The following is a 25,617-nucleotide window of genomic DNA, read 5'->3' as shown; positions in this document are numbered from 1 at the left end:
GTATACTGGAATATGTCCATGAAAAGTGACGTCATCCATAATTGCAGTGTAACAAAACATGATAAATTAGTCCAACGGTCCTTTTTCAATGGACACTTATTTTCAATGATAAACACAAGATGGAGGACCCTTCCCCAGGTCTGATGAAGGGTCTCAGCCCGAAACATCAACTCTTTATTTCTTTCCATAAATGCTGCCTAACTTGCTGAGTTCCTCCATCATTTTACAGGTGTTTATCATTGTTTCCAATGATAATCTTTTACTGATCTACTAGATTTCTTAACAGAGATGGCATCAGTGAATATCGTACTCCACATTTCAAAAATAATTAGATATTAGAGTTTTCAGGGAATACTCGTATTAAATTGTATTTCAGATGGAGTAGTTTAGTATCAACACTCCAAAAGGGGCCAGAACCCCGATTTTGAGAAAAATTCTTAATTTTCCTCCCAATTGATATTTTGGATGTACGAACGTTTGTACTTCTAGTAGAAAACTGAATTATATTCGAGGAACCCACAATACTGGACAACTAAGTTAATAAAAAAGAAAGTCCATGTTATTAAATTGACAGTAACAACATTTTACAGATTCAGCACCAAACAAGTTCAACTTCATATCAATGGAGGAACTGAAAGAGGATCTCAAACCTTTCTTTTAAACACTAGTAAACAATATCTTACTCTGCAATAGTAGCATGGAATATTGGAGAAACAATATTCTAAGTTAATTAGCTAATTTAAGTGCAGTAAGGCAAATTCTGTGGATATTTCTATATTAAATTTGCCACCCACACAATCATATAGCAGTAACCACTCATAATATGCACATTCATAATCATCCACAACAAATTACCTACAATCTGTCAAAGACAAATACTCGGCTTTGGTCATTCAAATAATAAACCTGAACAATGAAAGCAAATTAAAACAAAAGCTGTTTGAAACACACAGTCAATCAGTAATGGGAATTCAAAAGCAATTAATTTCCACAGCAGGACATTCTTGGTCAATTTATATGGTCCAATAAATCCAACACCACAAAACAGAATCTTTGAACAGAATATTTTTCTGAAAACCCAACATAAAACTAAAGGAGACACGTCCCTGCATGGATTCCCACAGCAATCTGGTGACCCTGTGATCTTTGTCTTGGAGGCCAATGTCAGAACATCCTTCAAGACGGTGAAACCTCGCAGGGCATCGGGCCTCAATATTGCACCTGACAGTCCACAGAAAACCTATGCTGGAGAATTCAAGGACATCTTTAATGTCTCACTGCTGCGGTCAGAGGTTCCGACCTGCTTTAAAAAAAGAGCAGGGTGAGCTTGTCTCAATGCCAGTCACCTGGTAGCACTCACTACTGTGATGAAATGCTCTAATGGGTTGGTTATGGCTAAAGTTTATTGTTGCCTGACAAATGACCAGGACCTCTTGCAATATTCTTATAACCACAATGCGCGTACAACAAATACAATCTCACTGGTTCTTCACTCAGCTTTGGAGCACTTGGACAACAGAAATACTGTTGTTTATTGATCACAATTTTGCATTTAGCATCATTATCCCCTCAGTACAAAACAGCAAGCTTCAGAACCTAGGCCTCTGTACTCCCTTTGCAACTGAATTAGTAATAACATCTTCTCCTCACTGATAATCAGCATAGCATAGGTGTATTTCAAGAATGTGTGCTTAGCCCACTACTCTTGTCAACATTTATAACCATGTGCGCTAGGCACAGCTCAAATGCAATCTATAAATTCGCTGAAGACACAACTGTTATTGACAGCATCTCAGATAGCAACGGAATGTACAGAAATGAGACAGAGGTGCTGAAACTACAACCTTGCACTCAATTTTGCTGACATTGAGTGCACATTTGTCACATGGTGTGAGCAGAATCATCTGCAGCTTAATGTGAAAAACACTAAGGAGCTGGTGGTGGACCTAAGGAGGGCTAAGGCACCGGTGACCCCTGTTTCCATCCAAGGGGTCAGTGTGGACATAGTGGAGGATTACAAATACCTGGGATATGAACTGACAATAAACTGGACTGGTCAAAGAACACTGAGGCTGTCTACAAGAAGGGTCAGAGCTGCCCCTATTTCCTGAGGAGACTGAGGTCCTTTAACATCTGCCGAACGATATTGAGGATGTTCTACGAGTCTGTGGTGGCCAGTGCTATCATGTTTGCTGTTGTGGGCTGGGGCAGCAGGCTGAGGGTAGCAGACACCAACGGAATCAGCAAACTCATTCGCAAGGCCAGTGATGTTGTGGGGGTGGAACTGGACTCTCTGATGGTGGTGTCTGAAAAGAAGATGCTGTCCAAGTTGCATGCCATCTTGGACAATGACTCCCATCCACTCCATAGTGTACTGGTTAGGCACAGGAGTACATTCAGCCAGAGACTCATTCCACCGAGATGCAACACTGAGTGTCACAGGAAGTCATTCCTGCCTGTGACCATCAAACTTTACAACTCCTCCCTCGGAGTGTCAGACACACTGAGCCAATAGACTGATCCTGGACTTATTTCCACTTGGAATAATTTACTTATTATTATTTAATTATTTATGGTTTTATATTGCTATATTTCTACACTATCCTTGGTTGGTGTGACCGTAACGAAACCCAATTTCCCTCGGGATCAATAAAGTATGTCTGCCTGTTTATCTGTCAAAACTTAAGATTGTGCACTTCAAGAACAAGAAGTTAAGAGAACACATACCCATCCTCATAGAGGGATCAATGGTGGAAAGGGTGAACAGCTTCAAGATTCTGGGCATTAATATCTCAGAGGATCTATCCTGGGCCCAACTCATTGATGCTATCGTGAACAAGGCATGCTAGCATCTATACATCATTTAGATTTTAAGCAGAGTTAGCAGATTTCTATATAAATACACTGTGGAGAGCATTCTGAGTGGTTGCATCACTGTCTTGTCTGCAAACTCCAATGAGGCTGGTATTGAAAGAGGCTGGAGTGGGTTGGCAACTGAGCCAGCTCCATCACCAGCACAGTCTCCCCAGCATACAGGACATCTTTAAAAGGTGATGCCTCAAGAAGGCAACATTCATTATTAAGGACCCTCGCCATTCTCATTAAGGATCCACAACACTCTATTCTCATTACTATCATCAGAAAGGTTGTACAGAAGTCTGTAGACCTACACTTCACATTGTTGGAACAGCTTCTCCCTCCATCATCATATTTCTGAACAGTCCAAGACCACTACCTCACTACTCCTCTTTTGCATTATTTATTGTAACTCACAGTAATTTTTATGTTGTGCACTGTACAACAACAATTTTCCTGATCTATGTCAGTGATAAATCAACCTGATTCTGAAAAATATCTTTTTTTTTAAATGAACTTGTAAGACATGAAGAACATTGTGCATCCCCCTGAGAATCTATATCATCGGGTACTTTGGTAAGCAAAATCATTCTATGCATCACATCATATCAATAAATAAGTTTTTAGCCAAACTCAGTACAAGAAAGAGACCACAACTTAAGTTACTCTGTTAGTGTGCCGTCAAATTCCACCTTAAAATGCAATTCTTATGAGTTCTGATGGAGCCAATTACTTCAAAGGAGAATTACAGTGCCTATAAACAGTATTCATTCCCCCTCCCCACTTAGAAGTTTCCATGTATTGTAGTTTTACAACATTGAATCACTCTAGATTTAATTTGGCTTTTTTGACACTGATCAATAAGAAAAGAACTTTTCATGCCAAAGTGAAAACAGATCTCTACAAAGTAAACTAAATTCATTACAAATTTAAAACACAAAATAATTGATGGCATAAATATTCATCCCCTTCAAGTTAGTATTTAGTAGATGCACCTTTGGCAGCAATTACAGCCTTGAGTCTGCGTGGATAGGTCTGGATCAGCTTTTGTGAGATCAGCACATCTGGAGACATAACATTTTTCTCCATTCTTCTTTACAAAACTGCTCAAGCTCTGTCAGATTGCATGGGAATCGTGAGAACAGTCCTTTTCAAGTCTAGCCACAAATTCTCAGGACATTAACTTAGCTGTTTTTTAAGCCATTCCTCTGTAGCTTTGGCTTTATGCTTGGGATCATTGCCTTGCTGAAAAACAAATCTTCCGCCAAGCTACATTTCTCTTGCAGACTGCATCAGGTTTTCCCTCAGGATTTCCCTATATTTAGTTGCATTAATTTTACCCTCTACCATCGCAAGCCTGCCAGGGCCTGCTGCAGTGAAACATCCCCACAACATAATACAGCCACCACCATGCTTCACAATAGGGTTAGTGTGTTTTTACTGATGGATGGTGTTTGGCTTATGCCAAACATAGCATTTAGTCTGATGGCCAAAGAGCTCAATTTTGGTTTCATAAGATAATAGAACCTCCTTCCAGCTGACTTTAGAGTCTCCCACACAAACTGAGATTTTATGCGAGTTTTTTCAACGATGACTATCTCTGTGCCACTCTCCTATAAAGCTGTGACTGGTGATGCACCCGGGCAACAGTTATTGTCTGTGCATTCTCTTCCACCTAGTGACTGAAGCTTGCAAAGAGGACATGAAAACTTGCGGGGGGGGGGGGGGGGGGGATGAATTCTATTCACAGGCACTTTATTTTCAAAGTTGATAATATAAATCTTAACTCTAATGTTAAACTTACTTTGTCAATGAAGGAATCATCAATAACGATATCATAGAAAGGATGACAACCTTGCTTTTCCAAGTCTCCATTTAAACCAGTTGTCCTCTGCAACATAGCTGTGTGTGACACATCCTAGAGAAAAAATATATTTGAAAAAAAAGTTGTCTAATTATCTTCTTTCCTTCTCATTAACATACATTTCAAAGCAACTTACATGCAAAGGTCGCAGGTAACTGAGGGACTTCTTCCACCACTGTGCATCACTGACAGCATGCAGAACTGCCTTTGTTGTCACAGAAGTATTGCTGAGAACCTCCATTGTTTTAGCAGTTGTTCGTTGCAAGAGATCAGTCGATGAATTAGTTGAAGTTTTCGTCTTCATCTAAAAAGTTTAAAAATAAAGCACAAAATGATTTGTGATTTTGAAATGCTCTTAATGAAACTATTATACTAATAAAGGTCAACTACTCCTTTGGATACATTTTAGGTTAAATTAATATTCACTATAAGCATTTTAATAGTTTTATAATTTTTGAATCCTCCCAATAATTACTAAGCAAAGGTTTGACATCCATCTCCTCTTATATTTTACTTCATCCATCCATGACAGGATTTTACAAATGTCCTAGGTTCTTTTCTTCCTTTTATCAGATCATGAATTACAATTTTTAATTGTTAAAATTATAATATGATATCCCTTAACAACTTGGAATCAAATGATATTTTAATTTTTAGAAACACAGCAGACTGCAGATATAGGGGCAACACACAAAACTCAGCAAGTCAGGTAACATCCATGGATGGGAATGAACAATCCACATTTCAGCTCAAGACCCTTTACTTGGACTGAAAGTTATGGAGATGCAGCCAGTATGGAAAGTGGAGGGCAGGGCTGGAACAAGAGTTGATAGGTCGATCCAAGTGAGGAGGGTGATGAGTGGAAGTGATACAGGCTAAAGGTGATCGAGTCTTATGGAAGAAGGTGGAATAAAGGGTGGGTTGTGGTGGGGAGTGGAACTAGTGGGAGTGTGTGGACACTGGCAGATGGAGAGAGTAGAGAAGCGGAAAGAGATAATGTGAAAGGGACAACCTGGATCAGTAAAGAAAAAAGAGAAATGGAAGATGAGGTGCTGTTGCTCTAAGTTGCATTTAGCCTTAACTTGGCAGTAGAGAATTTGCATAATAGACATACTGATGTGGGAATGGGAAGGTGAATTAGAAACGGCTGGCCCCTGGGAGTTCCAGATGACCACAGTGGGTGCTTGCCAAAGTGGTCTGCTAAGTGTTCAGGAAGAATGAATGCAGTTTGCCAGGCCTTCTGAGTTTCTTCAGCATTTTTTGTGTTACTCCACATTTTCACATCTGATTGACTAGAAATGGGGCTTGGAATCATACTTATGCATCTTAACATTAAAAGAAATTCGTGTACTTGTTGAAAATCTGATTATTCAAGCAAATAAACTCCAAAATGACATATTTTAATATTCACATTTATGAAAGATTATAATATAATAACAGTCCATTTTGTGCTTGAAATATAAAAGTGACATTCATTTTCAGAAAGGTACTGAGAATCATGCTTTTTTTAAGTCATACCACTTCTAACCTGCTGATCATGGCCTGTCAAGTTCACAAACTCAGTGCTATCTGATGGTTGAATCTGGTAATTCACAGCCTGATACAAAATCTGCAACAGAAAGCAGTGATTTAGCATCAGGCAATGTCATCACAGAGTGCGTCCAACAAACTATTAGCCCCATGCACAGAGGTAAAAGTCCCCCCCCCCACCACATAAAATAAATAAAATTTTAATGAATATTGAGTAACTGTCCTTGCTGCAATGAAAATTCCCTGCAGAGAGGAGAGTCATGGAAAAATATTGCAGAGCAGGAATAAGTACATTACTGTCTAATCGCTAGATAAATTAAGCAAACTATTTTCCTAGTCTGAAAATGCAGCTATCAACATAAATTCAGAACAAGTTCATGCAAAGTTGAACTCTTAAGTTCAAAGGTCCAGTCTTTAATTGTTCAGGTTGTTGACTTGAGATACAAATCAATTTACCAATTTGGGAAAAAATATGGTCAAAAATTCTTCTAAACAATTCCAAGACTAATGGTAAACACCATTATTAATGCACATGTAACCCAACAACTTCATTCAAGATATGATTAAACAAAATTACAGAAGTTTCCGACCATGATATGTATCACTCACCATTTATGTGTGTGTTGCAGTGGCACAGCTAGTAGAAGTGCTTCCACACAGCTTGAGTGATCTAGGTTCAATCCCAATCACTGTTTGTGTGGCATTTACATGCTACCTATACGATGTGAGTTTCCACTGGGTCCTTTGGTTTCCCTTCCAAATTGCAGTGGTGAGTGGGTTGGCAGATTCAATGTCCATGAGAATTGGCTGAATGTGGAGGTGTGTGGTTGAATCCGGGGGGGGGGGGGGGGGGGGGGGAAGAGGGTCTGATTGGATCGTGGGGAAAATAAAGTGAATTGAGTATAAATAGGTGTTTGATTGTAGGAAGAGACTCAAATGGACCTAAGGGCCAGATTCCACTCTAATGACTCTGACTTTATGAACTTCTGGAGAACACTAACAGTTGTCTGATTCAACACTTGAATGCACAGGATTTTTTTTATTACTAAGGAGATGTGAACAAAACTCCACAATAAAATTTAGGACTTATGTTTCAAACTAAGCACCACCTTATAGAAGATAACAGTTTTACTTGTCTATGTTTTTTGCTTCTGGTATTGGTAATTTGTCCAAAAGGGGACATTTTCAGAATTATCTCTTTATGGCCACAGTTTTTATTTTATTTTCATTTGCTTTTACTCCAAAACTATTTCCTGTATTTATAATGAATTAGAAGCAGGCCAGAGCATTTAATTCATGCCCTTCAATTTATTTGGCAACAATTCTGCACAAGAAAAAATTACAACAACTTATCCCAACATTAACAGGGCAAATTTTTCATTAAAATGTTACCATGACTTGTGGTAAGGTTTTTGAACAACCTACATTTAAATTCTCATTTGGAAGGATAATATTGGATGAAAAGTGAATTAAGTTTTGGAGTAGACACTTTCGAAATTCTTTAGCTATTAGCAGAGTTAAGATTGTTCACTCAAACCTGTGACTGAAGTGAGCTGCTGACAGCCAAGAGCGACTGGATAACATTGGGAGGACAGTAAGTGCGTGCAAAGGCCATTAATTCCTGACGCATGGCAAGGTCATAATAGCCATCTGACTCCCCCAGTTTGCTGCACACCTGCCAACCAGCACTGTACCCTTGACAGATAAACAAAGAAGAAAAACAATTGTTAGTACTACTAATTAAAATAGAGGTCATTTTCTCTTTTGTGTTATTCTAACCTACTTATTTCAGGACAATAATGCAGCAACTGTTAATTATTTTCTTACAACAAAAGAAAACGGTTAGCTTTTTTCTATTTTGTTTATCTATTTGACCTAAAAGGTCTTAAATAATATGATATTCTTAAAGTAATACAGCAAATGGTTTATTCAATATGCTTCAAAACTGAGCAATGGAAAATATTAAAATAGGTATGTACTACACAAATTTGCAAAAATAGATGCTTTACAAAATTAGGTTGTCCTCAAAACATGCAAGTTCCAAGTAAAATAGGTTAATAAAATGTTGCTAGTACTACTTTAAAATATTGAAGTTTATAGTAATCACTGTTTGGAGAAGTTGGGCGAATTAAGCCATTACCTATGCTCTATCTGTATATTTACATGCATGCACATATACAATAAATGACGAAAGCTTTTCAAATTTAACAGAAAAACTAATAGAGGTAACAGGTGATCAAAAAGTGGCTGAGATCAATATAAACAAATTGGAAAATGAATCTTCACACTGAGAGTTGTACTCAAATACCATTGCACTGAAGTTGCTCAATTTCAGATATAAATTGCTTCACCAGCAATAACTGAAATTCAGGGTAAAATTCAATGTAAAAATGCACTGTTAGCATTTCATGTTTATTCAGTGCAGAATTTCTTCCACTTATCACCTCCCTCGCCTGCATCTACCTATCACCCGCCAACACTTGCTCCACTCCTTCCCTTCATCTTTTTTTATACTGGCTACATCTTCTGTAACTTTTAGTCCAGGTCAAGGGTCTTTGCCGGAAATGTGGATTTTCCATTCCCCTCCCCTCCTAACGGCTTAAAAAAGCCTGGTGAGACTGCAGGTATTAAGCATGTCTTATTCACTTAACAAGAGAGTTAAAGTAACATCCAGCTTGCATTTCTTATGGACTTAGTATCTAAATACTACTTCAGAAGGTTTCTTGGTCTATTATTAGGATTCCAATTATGTGGTATTATTTAAACTGCATTCTCAATGCTTTTAAACAAAGCATGCAAATATATCTCTCCAGCCTGTCACCACACTACTGTGTGGATAGCCATACTACTTTAATCATTCAAATTTTTTCTTTGCTCTCCTAGTTATACTTTCTGATGAGAAAATGTGAAATTGTAAACTTTTTGAGAAATACATGTGTTTAATAAAGCCATCTGATTTGGATTTGTACTGATTTGTTTGTTAGGAATTGGGAAAAGGATGGCTCTGTCTTATGTAATGCTGAATAGACAATGAACCTAAGAACAATTCCTCAGTATTTAATGAGTGCTGCTATTTCTATCCTGACTTTTTTCTTTCAGCTTCATTAAAATTAAAGCTAATAAGCCTGGTTTCCTATTCAGCTCCTACAAAGATTATGAAAATTGATAGTGAACATTATGAATTTGATGTAGGATTGAAAATTAAGATTAGAAGACATAAAATAAAGGCATCAAACCCACATGGAATCAAAATAGAACATCACCTGCAGACATAAGTTCTCGGCAGTGGATACTGGCAACTTTAAAATCTTGGTAACCAAGGGCCTGCTCAGCCAGAAGAACCAATACTTGCCCTTTCCGCTCTGCTTTATCATGCCCTATTTATATATAAAACAAAACAAAATTCACAAGACAAAACTTAGTTTTCTAAATGCAAAATACTGGCTTATAATTAATATGGCAATCAAATCAATTGCGGTAATCAAGGGATCATGACAATACAGATTCATTTTTGTATGTTTGGTATTATTAAAAAATCAGATTGAGTTAATATGTTCATTCATCCCAGCAGAATATTTATAAAAAGCAACTAACTAAATTCCTTAATTTCTTCCAAAATGGCTGTTCCCATATGTTTAAGGGGAAATGGTACTAATAAAAACATGTTTGAAAAAAAAATTATTGAGACATAGCCCTAATTGATAGAGGTGCATAATCTTCCTCTATTTTTATCATTTAAATAAAACTTTGCAACTCAGAGACACACTAAAATCAAATAAGCAACCCACATTCAGTGGTCCCTCTTGTTATCATTTACACCTTTATAAAACTACTGAAGTGCACTCGACTGTGAAACAACAGATCACAAAAAAAAGTACTTACCTCCTACTCTCAACAAATCTGCAAGCCTCAGGAGCTTTTTTGACTGCTTGTAAGCTGTTGGACACTGAGAAATACACTCTTTTATGAGCTTGAGTCTTTCTGAGCACAAACGCACTGGGAGAAATGAAACAGGAGGAAGCAAAAGTAAATGGGATATTTCCAAAGTCAAAATAAAAGTAATCTTGCTCAAATAAGGTATCTGTGCCATAGCAGAAGGTGGCATTAAAAGCAGTTGGCAAATCTGCTGAATTAACTAAGTTGTTATGGTGAAATCATAATAATTAAATTGCATTTCTGTTGCAATTTTCTTAACATCTCAGTTCACCATTCAATCTCCAAGAGTTTCAACCCTTCTTATCAACTGAAAAGCAAATAATTCATGTGCTATTAACAAGAGAGCAAGTTTGAGACCTCAACTAAAATACAATCACAATGACAGAAAAATGTATAGACATGGCATGAAATTAAACAAAATGGAAAAAAAGAAATGACTTCAGATACCTGCACCTTTAGATTCACTCAAGTGCTAATTGTTCCCACGGCATGCTATGAAGAGATTAGATTTCATCTTCAGAAGATGAAAATCTGATTTTAGCTCCATCAGAAATACTTAAAGCAAAAACTTAAATACTTAAAGCAAAAACAGAAATGAATGAAATGGTAGTTAATAATTTAATCAGTGTGAAAACAAGAGAATTCTTTTGGAGGAGAAAATTTGCGGATTATAAATATTGGAAGTAATATGAATGCAAAGTGGCACATGACGATTAAATCAGCAGGTTTAATCAATACAATGAAAGAATAGACTATTTTCAGGCAAGGATTTAAAAAAAAAAGGTTTAGAACAACCAGTTCAAAGAGGCTTCATAGCAAAGCTATTTGCCTCTTGATCGTAGATTAAGTTCTCATCAATAGTCATAATAATCAGCATCTAAATCCAGTAAACATGTGCATGAACCAAGGGATTATGAAATTATACTGTTCCTGAACTGTTGACATTTCATATTTACATAATTTTACTCTCATAATTTACATTCAGCTGGCAGTATATCCTATATTATGAGATGCTAGGACTAATTAATAACTTATGGTGAATTGAAGCAGAGCTTATCAATCTATCAAATATGGATGCTGATCATATTGAAACTTGCTCACATTTTCACATTGAAAAGAGTGGTTTAATTCCAATTCTATGAATCAATGACTACTACAATGTTATTTGGTACAAAACTTTTAACAGTTTATATTGTATATTCAGTAACGGAGCTAGCTACTGGTTCATAACAGCTAGCTAATTATACAGATAGACATGTAGCAGCATTTGCTAAGGACATGGAAGTGTTTTTACATAAAATGGTTTCTTTCATAAGAAAACTCAGGAGTCAAGTACTCGAACAAGGAAGTTTATCTTTTCTAAACAATTGAGAAATAATTGAAAAAAATTAATTATTCATTACATGAATCTAAAGCAGATGAAATACAAATTTTATTAATGAAGGATACCCTTCACTGAAGTTCCTCTATCATTCCCGTGTCTAAACAGAATTATTAGTCACAGCAGTCAAGGAAGTTTCCCCATAAGGAAACACATGCTAAAAATCAAAAGTTAGGAATAATGCTCCACAATTCATATTATAAACATTTTCATGTTTATATTACAAATTGGATTGCAGCAATAAGTTACATGTAACAAAATGATTAATCATTTCTCAATAGAATTTTTCTGTAGATGGATCTTCTTCTTAAGACAATGAGCTAAAACTGATTATTTCAATTCACCATAAACTTGGCATTACTTCTTTCTATCATAATTGCCTAACTCTCTTAACTGTTAACACATGGGAGTCAGTTAACAAAGTCAGTGCTAAAGCCTTTGTTACAGACTATTGCACTATAGTGAAAGTATCCTTTATCCCACATAAAATCTTGTAATTGATGATTAATCTCATCAGCAAATTGAAATTTTCATTTAATTTCTTTTGTACTGTTGATGACTTCTAACTTCTAAAAACAGTTGAAGTAATGCACCATTATAAATTCAGGTATTGCTCAATATTGAAGGTAAAGAAAAGGAAGCTGTTTTTATCACTGGCTTTCTATTATTCAGGAGTTTGTTTCACTTCCTTACTTTTTCTTCATAGCTGTGGTTTAAATTACTGCTCCTTCTTTGAACTGCTCTGGGGACACAGTAAAACATTACTGATTTAAAACACAGTTGCTAAAGGGAATCTCAAGGTAGTTGTATTATGAATCAGCTGTGGCAAAAATAAAGGTAGCAGTATATCCAAAACTGTGTCCAAACTTAATGTATAAATCAGAGTAATTACAATATTAGTATTCACTAGATTTGGGTTGTTGAGAACAAATTTTCCATAGAAAATATAAGTTAAGTTTTAAATTGTGCACTTTTTTTTTGTCCTAAGGGGTCTCACTGAGGGGTCAAGATGGTGCCTGTGAACAACACTCCATTGGTCAACATCCTCGGACAGATCATGGAACCATCTTTCCCACTTTTTTTGTCTTGTGCATTTGTTCCTCATCTTGAATGTGATTCTGGAACTATTGGAGACTGTGTTTTGCTGTTTGGAGATCGTTTGGGTGCTTCAGTGTTCTGCAGTCTCCATGCTTCCAGGAGGCAGAGGCAGTGTCAGTGAACCTTGTGACAAGAAGGCTGCAGGCTGAGCCAATGCTTGAGCCCATTTTGCTGATGACAGTGTCCACTGTTTGCCAATTAAAGTGACAACAGTGATTGAAACATAAAGGCAACTGCAGAGGTTTGAAGGTCATTTGGGTTTTCCAGTGCTCTACAGTCTCTGAGAGGATTCCAAGAGGCAGAGGCAGTGTGTGCAAACCTTGCAGTGGGCAGACTGCAGGACAAGGCACAAGTCAATGTTTGGTCCATTTTGCCATTAAAGCTTCCATTGTTCGCCGACTAAAGCGACGAGGACAATTGAAGCAGAGTTTGCTCTGCTATGCCACCAGACAGGAGGGAGAGTGCGGAGAGTGGTGTCCAGGTTTTGTCCGCATTTTGGATGTGGACTTCGACTACAAAATCGTTTATTCAGTCTTAGTTTTTATATTGTGTTTTTTCGCCCAATCTTGGGATTATCTTTGTGCGGGAGGAGGGACTTGTGGGCTGATGTGCCTGATCCATTTTGTTGTTTTTTTTTGTACAGGAGGAGGAATTTGGGAGTCGATATATCCCCCCGATTCGTTTTCAAAATTTTTTGTGCGGAAGAAAGGATTGTGAGGGGGGTGGTCGATGTGCCAGATCCGTTTTTTTTTGCACAGGAGGAGGAATTGGAGGTCAATGTGCCTGATCTGTTTTGTTCATTTTTTTGGTGTGGGAGGAGGGATTTGGGGGTCGATGTGCCTGTTCCATTTTTGTTTTTTTTTTGTGAAAAGATAGGATTTAGGGGTTGATGATCGTGCTGTCTTTCTTTTCTTTCTTGGTTACCCAGAGAATTGAAGAATTTGAGGGTTGTATACTTTGATAATAAAATGAACTTTGAACCTTTAAAACCTTTGACTTTGTTTTGACCTATCAACACATGAGACATTTAAGAGACTCTAAGACCAGCACATGGATCAAGGAAAACTGCAGGGTTATACAGAAGGAAAGGGTTAGATCAGGGGTGGGCAAACTTTTTGACTTGTGGGCCACAAAGGGTTCTAAAATTTGACAGGGGGGCCGGACCAGGAGCAGATGGACGGAGTGTTTTAGTAATACACCTCATAAGACAAAATAAAATATCATGGGATATGTAGAAAACATGTGCTTTAATTTCAATTGAAAATGAACAAATGCACTACAACAAAATATCTGTCTTTGAAGTCCCATGGTATTTAGGTATTTAGCTATTTATTGAAATGACTTTTAAAACAATGAAAATTAAATGAATAAAATACAGCTTTTTTAAATAGTAACAGTTATTATTTTAAAGCACTGAAAATTCTGTTATCCTTCAAGATATTATCATCATCACTCTCCTCCTGACTGTCTTTATTTCAAAAACGGTAGGAGATGCAGGTCTACTTGTCCTGCTCCTTCTTATTCAATTGTCCCCTGCGCCAAAACTCAACAACGACCAGCACAAGGACAGAACAGTGACAGCGCGCCAGTATGCGGAGCGCGTTATTTGATCTGGAGCGTATTTTTTATTTTGAGAACGTACGTGCACCTGCGCACTACTCATGTCCATCACTTAACAGAAATGACATGTAACATGCAAGGCTTATTGAAAAAAATATTTTCAAATGCATTTTTTACATAACACAACGAAGAAACTTATTTTTAATTTCAGTGGGAACAGTGTTGTTTAGCCAGCGCATCAAAGTCTGGATTTAGTTTTGTTGTGGCAATTCTCAGGATGGATCTGAGGTGTTGGTCAGTCAACTTGGATCTGTGGCTGGCTTTGTTGATGTTCATGACGCTGAACACCTGTTCACACAAATAGATCGAGTCGAGCAAATGTGGAGTAATACGCTGCACCTCAACAAAGGTCAATGTATATAGAGTGCGTCATCTATTGGGAAAACGCCAGAATTGCGGGGAAAAAACGTTAACAAGGTTTATTAATATAATTTCATCAAGTTCTGCGGGCCGGATTAAAAAGCTTAACGGGCCGCATATGGCCCACGGGCCGTAGTTTGCCCATGCCTGGGTTAGATTGATCTCGGGTAGGTTAAAAGGTTAGCACAACATTGTGGGCTGAAGGGGCTGCACTGTGCTGTTCTGTGTTCAATGTCACAGACCAATCTGAGACTTGCACACATTACAACAAAATGGTCCAAGTTCCTTCACAATAATCTAGAACTATTACACATGGAACAATGTAACTAACAAGTTCCTCATAAGGATATTCCTTTGGGACAAAGGTAGCCTAAGTGCCCAGTTAAATTTTCTGACTGATGCAAAATGGACAAGCAATGCCATGTTCCATTCTGAAAAATAAAATATTGTTGAGTTCCATAGTACTGCAAACACCATTTGGTATTGCATTTCAATTGTTTTATCCTCCAAACTCACTGGATGCATTCTTTACACACCAACCACCTAAAAGATGACTTTCATGCACATTCCTATCTCACCCCTCTACCAGTTCAGTTTTCCTCCGTCACTTCCTCCCACCATGATTAGTTTAAAAGTTGTTCACAGTTGAGGATGTGAGCTTTGAAGCGTGGATTAAGCACTCAAAAAATTCCCTCAAGAGTGGGATATTGAAAGTGTGTGTGTGTGTGTGTGTGTGTGTGTGTGTTTATATACATATATCTATGGTACCAATTACATTAACCAAGTCTTTATACCTTGCATCGGCAAAATCTTCACACTATATTCCTCCAGCAGACTGAGAGCACTGATGAAGTCCAACTCTTCTTGAATGACTGCAGGGCAGTCAGTGATAAGCTGTAAGCAGCATCTAATAACACAATAAGGAATGCCAGATGGTAAGTGGATCGCAACCATGTAGTCAAGATGTCAGGCTCAATTTCTTTTACTATCAGTCACCTTAATGGTCCAATTTAATTACATCTTCTCCGAGAGAATATAGTGAACTAAAAGAATGGTGTATAAATCAATTTTGTACAGAGCTACAGACTTTATTTTATTACTCCAAATGATCACTGTAATGGATTCTAACCACAAATCTAAAACTGCCCTGGGGTTTGGACCATTTTATTTAATTTCCAGATTTCTAATCCAGCCATCTGCATCTGTAAATTGTAAATCAATGACACCAGTAAGATGGTGGAGTGCTCGGACACAGCAGACTCTCCGGGGGCTACCAAAGCTGTTTTGTATTTTTAAATGTATTTTTGTATGAATGCAAGAAAATGCTGGACATTAAGAACTTCAAGTACTGCAGGTTAATGTTCCCCCTAAGGTGTGCACGTATGCATGCGACATTTTTTGTTACTAGCGCACAAAGGAATTTAAATTAGGCACAAAAGGTTGTCACCATTTACCTCATTGGCATGTTAATTATATTTCACGATCGTACACAATCACATTTCCTTTCCGGTTTCTGATATGGACAATGTCAACAACATAGAGATTGAGAGGATTTGTCTGCAGATTTTACAACTGGTTTATTTATACTGTTCTAATTGAATAAATTATTCAGCGCACACATATTGTTGTCACTGGGCAAAAAATTACGCAGCACATGATTTTCGTGCACACTGGTCAATACAAATTAGAGGGAACATTGCTGCAGGTCTACCCCATCAGTGAGCTGCTCTATGGCAGAGAACCTGGACTATGGACTGTGTTAATGCCACTACAGAAAGTCAGCACACAAAGGAAGTGTGCAGAATAATTGTCTTGGACGTTTCTCTTGCAGTCGCAAGGTCCTGTAGGATATTGGTAATGTAGAATACTGCAAGTCAATTTCCATTGTTTATTGGTGAGACAGATGGTGGGGGAAGACAAGCTGGATTGCGTGTGTGCAAGTGTAGGTCCATTGGTGGACTGCTGAGAACTGCTTGTTCTTGCTCATAATGCCCATGCACCATCAATTTACAGGTTATGTCAGCCAGGGACATAGGCTATAAATTTTCTTTGTTTTTTGTGTGACTGTATGTTTACTGCTATCTTATATGCACCGTATCTGCCTTGTGCTGTGTGTGACTGTTGATAATGTGTTTTAGCCCCAGAGGAACGCTGTTTCATTTGGCTGTATTCATGTGTGGTTGAACTTGAACACAAGCTGGCACTATCACATTAGATAGTACTATCTTAAATCACTATTACCATAAATTATGCTGATTTTTAATCAACAGTGATACAAATAGCAAAACAACAGAGAATTATAGTTTAATTTTAAACAAGTGGTAGAATTTCCTTTAAATTTATAGGCCAGAATCACAATGGTTATAGAATGAATGGAGATCATTTGGCCCATTGATTTTACATAGACAACACAAATGCAATTCCATTCCCTGCTCTTTCCCATAACCATGCCAGTTATTTCCTTTCAGATATAACCCAGCTCTTTTCTGAATGTTACAAGTCTGAAGACCCCAGCAGTTATCAGATTCTAACCACTTATCAGCTTCATCAGTTTTGTTTCCTTTGCTAATTACCATCATCCCATGTCCCTTTGTTATCGACTCCTTCAAAGTGAAAAATATCAAGTTATACTTCTCATGATTTTGAAATCATGGTTCCATCTGAGATTCTTGAAGCATCCTCTGTTCCAAAGAAAATAATCCCAGCACCTCCAGCCTATATACTTGACTAAAATTCTTAATTCCTGGATAATTTTGATAGAGCTCTTCAAAACCTTCCTTGTAGCTTGGTATCCAGAACAGAACACAATAATTTAGCTGTGGCTGAACAAATATTATTGTTAACAATCACCCTGACATTTTTTTTGTGCTCTTGGTGTACTATTCCTTTTTATAAACCTAAGGTCCTATATTATTTTTAACATTTAGTTTTTAAATCCTGCGGTACTTCCTTCCATGCATTGTAGACCTCTATCTGTATAATCCTCTTAGCAATGTGCCCTCAAAGTTCAAGATTCAAAATGATGTATTTGATATTACTCATCAGATGTCATCTATCCAGCCCCTCCACTAGCTTGTCTTTAATTCCTTGAAGTTTATGCATTATCTTCATCATGCTTTATGTCTCTAAGTTTTGTGCCGTCTGCAGACTTTGAAAGTATTTTCTGTATAACCATGTCCAAATCATTCATATTTATTCAGAAAAATTATGGACTCAAAACCAATCCCTAGGGAACATGTTCTAATCTATGAACATGCTTTCACTCCAGCTTCCTCTTCCCTGTAACTTGGCCAATTTTCTATCCATGCTTACATGACTTGTTTTTCTGTAGCATTTATATCATATCAACTGAACTTCCCTCATCTACCCTTGCTGTGAAGTTTATTAAAACGAATCAAGTTAATCAGCATGATTTGCCTTTAACCCTATGCAGTTTTCTTTAATTGATCCATATTCCTCTTTGAAACAGGCTGCGACATTTGCCAATTTCCTGTCCTTGGGCACCACTCCTCGCTCTGAAGACATCATGATGATTTTACTTATGGCCTCTGCAATAACTTGCCTGACTTCCCCGAGCAAGCTTGGATGCATCCCAAGCATTTTCTCATGTTTAGGATGCATCCATCCCGTATGGATTGAATGATTCCTCTTGTACCACCTCTTTATTAACATTGAGTTCACCCAGTTTCTCAACCACATCTTTCTTTGCCTTCTGGTATCGCCCTTTGAACCTTGCTTTTTTTTCTTATGCATTTACTATTTATTCACCTCTGGAAGATTTTTAGAACGTCTTTTATGTTTGCTACCTCAATCAGTCCTTTTATTTTCTCATTTGTATTAACAGCTTGACATCGGACTTTGTTGTATTTTATGATATCTTTAAAGTCATCCATGAAGCTCTGGTTTTAATTTTATCACCTGCCTAGTTCATGGGAATATTCCCAGGGTGGCTGAAACAATTCCACTTCACAGGCTTTCCATTGATCAATTACAGTTCTACCTGCAGAGCTTTGTTTCCAAATAATCCAGGCAAGATCTATTTTCAATTCATTGGACCATCTTGAATCAACTATTTTGTTATCTTGAAGAGGCCTCTATTCAATTCCCTATCAATCAATATTAGACTGCTTACCTAGATTCTTTCTTAAATTGCATTTTCAGTACTTAATCTGCCACATCTCCCAGAATTAAAGCCAGTAATGTCATCTTTGTACAAGGACTAGGAATATAAACATTAAGATCTCTGAAGACAGGAGCTTTTGTTTTAATTTCATGCGTCTTGTTTCTCAATTTGAGTAGAAAGAATTAAGTTTTCATGAGTTCAGCCTCAAACTGATGCAGTTTCATTTCGACACTTTATGGTAGGCTTGTTGTTAAAATCAGTCAGTCAATATCAGTTAACAGTGGATCAATTTGTCATTTAACCACTAACTTGCCAAATTTTGTGTTCCTTGACAATATGCCACATACATCGTGAATTGAAGCAAAAATGGTGATTTTGAATTCTCTTAATGTCAGAGGGATGTTTTAAGTTTTAATTATTGCAATGTTCCATTTGGTTGCCGTCTAAAATAAAGCTCCTTATCAGTGCTTTGATTTAAACAGACAAATACAATAACATAACAACAACAGTTTGCATTATATAGTGCCAACTATAACATACCAAAACATCACAGGACATTTTTCAGTTTTTGCAAGTAAAGTTTGATGTTAAAACCATGCAAAATATATTATTGAATAAAAGCTTGTTAAAATGACGAAAAGTTTGGGGCAATATGGTATAGAATTCGGGGGTTAAGGGAGGGCATTTCTGACTTGGAGTATGGACATTTAAAGGCACAGACCTTATTAATAAAGCATGAAAATTAAGGATGCTGATAAGGTCAGAGTTGGAGATGCACAAAAGTCTTGCAGAGTTCTGGGGATGAATTTAAACAAGTTGAGTAAATTCAATAATGTGAAGGCCATGGCGGAAGGCAAGCCAGGGGATCATTGGGGAAAAGTTGAGTCTTAAGGTAAGAATGCATTGAAGAAGGCTCTCTGCCACCAAATGAGGTGAAGCAGTGAGAGAGATGGGTTGACTCATTCTGGTGGATTTTAATAGAGTGAACATATGGGCTGATGTCAGTTAAGGATGAACACGATTTTGAGGTAACAAAAGTAATTTCTATAATAAAATGCTTTACAAGAAAAATTAAGTTTGGTCTAACTCACTGCAGTGAGGAATGAGTAATTTTGTAAAAGCCTTGATCCTGTTATTGTATTTTATTTTCCATTGATTCAACAGTTATGTAGTTATCTGTTGAAAATATTATAAAGTATATTATGCAGCACAGGCCATTTATTTAGTCCTTTATTTATTTAGTTATTTATTTATCTTTTATTCACGTCTTCTCCCTTCCTTGCGATCAGCAAAAGTCTTTATTCCCACACATTCAGGTGTTTACCCAGATTCTCCATCAATGAAACATATCCATTTACCCTAGGAACAGCTTTTATAACAAATCCCTCAATCTCAAAGCTCAATGGATAAAAGTGTTTCTTCTGAACTTCCTCTTTGATGTATTAGTCCATTGAAAGTAAAATGGAAGAATTTTTTTCCTGAAATCCGATACAATAATCCCACGACTCTACTTCTTCTGCACATCCATAACTAAGCTTTCAGATTTCTAGTTTCTTTTAATTAGGTGATTCTCTGCATAAATAATTTACTTCATTGCCCAGCTGTTCAGATTGTTTTTTTAAAAGTGTTCTTAAAGACTTCCATATGCATTATTTAATTGATATGCAAATTTTTTTCAGGGTTGGATTGACAATCTGCATCACTTCTTTGGGCCATGCTTTTCAAATATATAGATGTTTTAATTCATATTCATGAAGGCAAATGCAAGTATTCCTTTAACAGGTACGCCTTTGCTTTGATTGCTGAGATACAAGAAGAAACTAGTTAAGGCTTCCTTATTTAAAACATTGGCAATTATGGCTGCTATTTTTGTTCAGTTGATTACACAATTTGCTTATTTTTTTAAGATCTTTTCAGTTCTAGAGATTCAATTATGGTGGGGTTTTGATTCAGCTATTACCTCATCAACAATTACATATTAGTTTTCTTTCTAAGTGGATTTTAGTTGTACTAAGATGTTAATTTGTATCACTCCTTCAAGGTCAAATGATTTTGATTGGTACCAATATACCCAAAATATTACTAGTCAATTTGGGATCCAAGCCTGGTTCAGGTCGGCTGATTCCCCCCTCAATATCTCCTTGCCTCACCATTTCTTGGCTGCTTAGCATCGTCAGGGCATAGTGAGGTTTGTTGATTGACTGCTCTGCATTTGAAGTAAGATGTTGGCTACTCCCTCAGCTTAAACAGAAAAAGCATGCAACAGCTTCCAGGTCTTGTGGACACGTCAGAAACTCTGCTCTCTGTTATGCATTACATCCTTATTCCATTGTTACTTAATATACCTGTAGCATAATTCAGCCAACACATTCCTCTCAAAACTCTGATTCATTGTCATGGAAAGTGGAGAGCCCACCTCTGATATGTAATGCAGATTGAAGAGTAGATGTTTAATCTATACAATTTTTTGAAAATGCATCTTTTTTCACTGAGCATTTCTAATTTATGCCTGTTCTTGTTATTTTTAGGTGAAGAATCCAGATGAGCACACAAATTTGCTTTTATTACTTTTTAGAAAAGATATAATATTGTTTGGCCAAATTCAGGATGAAAATGGTGGACACAGATAGATTATTGAATCAGTGACGAAAAGCATACTTGCAAGATACTTACAAATAACTTTTTCCAGTAATGTAAAGTAAAATACAAAGATTTTTTTATGGTGCTTTTCCCATTCCTTTGAGCAAGGGAGGACTTTTGAAATATGGTTATAATTGTCTTATATCTAGAGATGCAGCTATCTTATGTGTGGTAAACTTCATTAAGCCTCTGTTTTACATCATTCAATGGGGCTCTGCCAATGCTGTGCAAGTCCTGTCCTAGTTTAACTTCCCAAAGTGCATCACTTTGCACTTGTCTGAGTTAAAATTCCATCTGCCATTCCTTTGCCCACTATCACAATTGATTTACATCCACTTGTAACCTTAGATAATCTTCGTCACGACCCACCACATGACCAATTTGCTTGTTATGCTATCTACATTCTCATCCAAATTCCTAATATGCATCACAAACAACAGGTGCCCAAGTACTGACTCCTACAGTACACCACAGGTCACTGTCATATCCAACTGGCTAGCTCACCCTGAATCTCATGCAATTGTAACTTCTTGATCATGCAGTCTACCATGCAGTACTTTGTCAAAAGCCCTGGCCTCGTCTGTCATATTTTCAAAAACACAAATCAATAAAATTCATCTGACATGATTTTTCACACAAAGCCAACTGCACTTATTCAGTTCTTGCCTTTCCAATCTCAGGTAGATCACAGCTCTCAGAATCTTACTCTCAACTCTACCAGGAGTAATTCCCTAACTTTTCAAAACTTCCTACTTGATGCACATCTATACTTGCTAACAGCCTCACCCAATCAACCTTTACAAGTTGTTGTCTAATGCTTCCAAAATTAAATTTTTCCCAATTTAGGCCTTAACATGTGTACCAATCCTCTTTTCCAATACCTAATGTGAAACAAACAGCTTTATGATCACTGGCCTCAAAATGCTCTCTCACCAATACTTCAGCAACTTGTTTTGCCTCATTTCCAAAAGCTTAAGTGCTGACCCCTCTCTCTTCGGGCCATCTGAATACTGCTTGGCAAAACCTTTGATACACTTAATGCACTCTACCATATCCAATCCCTTAGCATTATGTCCGTCCTGGTCAATATTAGTGAAATTAAAATCATTGACTTGTATTACCCTGTTAACCCTACTGCTAGCTTCCTACATATTAGCTCCTCTAATTTCTGTTAACTATTGGGGAAGAGGGATGATAGTACAGTCCCAAAGAAACGCCCCCCTCCCCATTTCTAGGTTCTACCCATACAGCCTAAACAGAAATTCTCCACCAATATCCTCTCCAAGTACTATCATCATGTTCTCTCTGATCAGAAAGCAGAATGCAGCCCCCCCGCCCACCTCCCTGCTATTGAATCTGTATCCTAAAGCACTGAGCTACCAATCCCGCCCACATTCAAATCATGTTTCTGTAAAAAACATAATATCACAATTTCATATGCCTATCCATGCCTTGAGCTCACCTTTTTTTCCTGCCAGACTTCTTTCATTAGAACTGCTACACTACTATGGAACACCACAGTAGCTTAGTGCTTTGCGCAATACTACTGCAACTTGGAGCATCGGAATTTGGAATTCAATTCTGACCTTATCAGTGAGGACTCTTCCCCACAGAATGTGTGGGTTTTTCCCCACACAGTCCAGAGATACAACTTATTAGGTCAACTGGTCATTGTAAATTGTCTCGTGATTAGACTAGGGTTAAATTGGGGCTTGCTGGGTGGCTCAAGGGACGGGAAAGGGCCTGTTCCACCCTGTATCTCAAAACATTTTAAAAACTGTTTAACCTAAAAGACCTTTGCCACTGCTTGTATTGCTCATGCCTGTTCTGCTTAGTGGGCTTGCTTGCTTTAGTTTCTGTATTTGCCTTAACTTTCTCTTCTGCCACACTACATTTTGGATTCCATCCTTCGGCCACACAAGTTAAAACATCCCAAGTCGCTCTAGGAAATCTCCTTGCCAGGATATTGGACCCCTTCAGTTCAGGTGCAATGATATTGATATGATATTGAACAGCAATAACCTACCAGGCATAATTCAGAGATAATATTCCATTATTTTATCTTTATGGCAAGTTGAGAGGAAGCAAGTTGAAAAGGAAAAAGGATTCATTGCAATTGTTAATGAGAAATTGTTGCATCAAAGCAGCTATAAAATAGGCATATAAACCTTCGTCGATGAAATAAAGTCAGATAATGAGACAGAGGATGCAACTTCCAACAAAATCTCTTTGCCATTATTCACTTCAATACCTACAGCTCAAATATTAAGAAAATAAATATACAGAGAAGACTTCTACATGCAAAGTTTAAATACTGGTCTTCATGACAAGCAAAACAGCTTGTAGAAAACACCATACCATGCAAAAAATATATAATTTCAGTGGAAGTATTAATAAAGTGAGCAGTGTCATGGTGGGTGGTTCAGTGGTACAACTAATAAAGCTGCGGCTTCAGAACCCTGTTGACCAGGACCTCCAATGGTAACGACAACACACACAAAATGCGGGTGGAACACAGCAGGACAGGCAGCATCTACAGGGAGAAGCGCTGTTGACGTTTCGGGCCGAGACCCTTCGTCAGGACGTTACCTCCAATGGTAATGTGTGTTGAGCTTATTTGCTCTTCCTGTCAATGTACGGTTCTCCCTTGGGTGGTCCAGTTTCCCACTATATCCCAGTCATTTAATGACTGCCCACTATAATCTGCCTCAATATGCAATTAAGAGGTAGAATCTGATGAAGTTGTCGGGAATGCGGGAAAAGTAAAAAGATTAATAAAAATGGATTCTTGACAGTTGATATGGATTGTGAGGACCGAAGTCCCAGTTCCCATGCTTATATTTCAATGATTCAATAAAAGAATTTTGAGGTGACAGAGCAGAAGTAGGTCAAAAAGGGCTTCAAAAAAATAAATTAACCTTTGTTGATAGGGAATTTCCTTTTCCAGGAGACTCTTTATATACGTGAGACAGGAGCTGTCCCTCTGGACAACAATGACTCTGCTTACAATCAGTAAACGCACTCTCTTTATGGTTGATTTTAACCGGTGTTTTGTTCAACATTTCCATATTTGATATTGTCCTAAGCAAGCAAGAAGAAAAAAAACACCCAAGTCATGTAACCTTGTGGTGCACACTAGAGGTCAACATCATGTAGCTTTATGTTTACAGCAAAGGGGTAGAGGGCAGCTCCACGATTTTCTGCTGATACAGGCCTTAAGCAATACAGACACATCTTGCAAAGGTGTTTACCCAACCCCAGTCAGCCAAAATCCTCCTCACTAGTCTTTTGAAGCACATCATTCAGAGCCTAAAATTATGCTACCAAGGTTGTAACCAGTTCCATCAGTAAATATTTTATTATTTAATGTCAATTAAACTAATCATTTACAAGATTTCAACTTCAGTTAATTCTGGCTTCTCCGTACCCGAACACGTAATAAAAACAAAAATATTAAAACATTATGTTTGTATTTCACACCCCCAGTGTTAAGAAATAAATAAATAAAACCGTTATTAACCAACTGAACATAAACGGGGAAAGACCATAAGACACAGGAACAGAATTAAGTCATTTGGCCCATTGAGTCTGCTCTGCCATTCAATCATGGCTGATCCTTTTTTCTCCTCCTCAACCCCGGCTCCTGGTCTTCTCCCCTTAACCTTTGATGCCATGTTTAATAAAGAACCTATCAATCTCTGCCTTAAATATACCCAACAACTTGGTCACCATAGCTGCATGTAGAAACAAATTCAACAAGTTCACCACCTTCTGGCTAAAGAAATTTCTTCACATCTCTGTTTTGAAAGGGCGCCCCTTTATCTTGAGGCTGCGTCCTCTTGTCCCAGACTCTCACAACATGGGAACCATCCTTTCCACATCTACTTTGTCTAGGCCTTTCAACATTCAAAAGGTTTCAATGAGATCCTCACTCATCCCTCTGAATTTCAGTGAGTACAGACTCAGAGCCATTAAACGTTCCTCATATGATAATCCTTTCATTCCTGGAATCATCCTTGTGAACCCACCCTAGACCCTCTCCAATACTCGTCTTTTCTAAGATGAGGGGCCCAAAACTGTTCACAATACTCAAGATGAGGCCTCACCAGTGCCTTATAAAGCCTCAGCATTACATCCTTGCTCTTGTATTCTATACTTCTTGAAATGTATTTGTCATGGCATTTGTCCCCCTCACCACTGACTCAACCA

At 37.5% G+C, this 25,617-nt stretch overlaps 1 protein-coding gene across 5 annotated transcripts in view; it reads right to left on the bottom strand.

Annotated features, from left to right (window-relative positions):
- Positions 1-25,617, bottom strand: part of nbas (NBAS subunit of NRZ tethering complex) — a 325,125-nt gene that overhangs the window by 136,016 nt on the left and 163,492 nt on the right. For all 5 annotated transcript variants that reach the window (XR_009514327.1, XM_059981865.1, XM_059981866.1 and 2 more), the window contains exons 31-37: positions 15,440-15,552; positions 10,133-10,246; positions 9,514-9,627; positions 7,788-7,945; positions 6,249-6,329; positions 4,857-5,024; positions 4,661-4,774 (exon numbers count right to left, since the gene is read on the bottom strand). Coding sequence is in view for 4 of the 5 variants with exons in the window: in XM_059981865.1 (XP_059837848.1) it covers positions 4,661-4,774; positions 4,857-5,024; positions 6,249-6,329; positions 7,788-7,945; positions 9,514-9,627; positions 10,133-10,246; positions 15,440-15,552 (862 nt within the window). In the remaining variant the exon portion in view is untranslated. The remainder of the gene's footprint in view (positions 1-4,660; positions 4,775-4,856; positions 5,025-6,248; positions 6,330-7,787; positions 7,946-9,513; positions 9,628-10,132; positions 10,247-15,439; positions 15,553-25,617) is intronic.

This window comes from Hypanus sabinus, chromosome 10 (assembly GCF_030144855.1).
Source record: "Hypanus sabinus isolate sHypSab1 chromosome 10, sHypSab1.hap1, whole genome shotgun sequence".
NCBI classification, from domain to species: Eukaryota; Metazoa; Chordata; class Chondrichthyes; order Myliobatiformes; family Dasyatidae; genus Hypanus; species Hypanus sabinus.
This window is presented reverse-complemented; position numbering and strand designations above follow the sequence as displayed.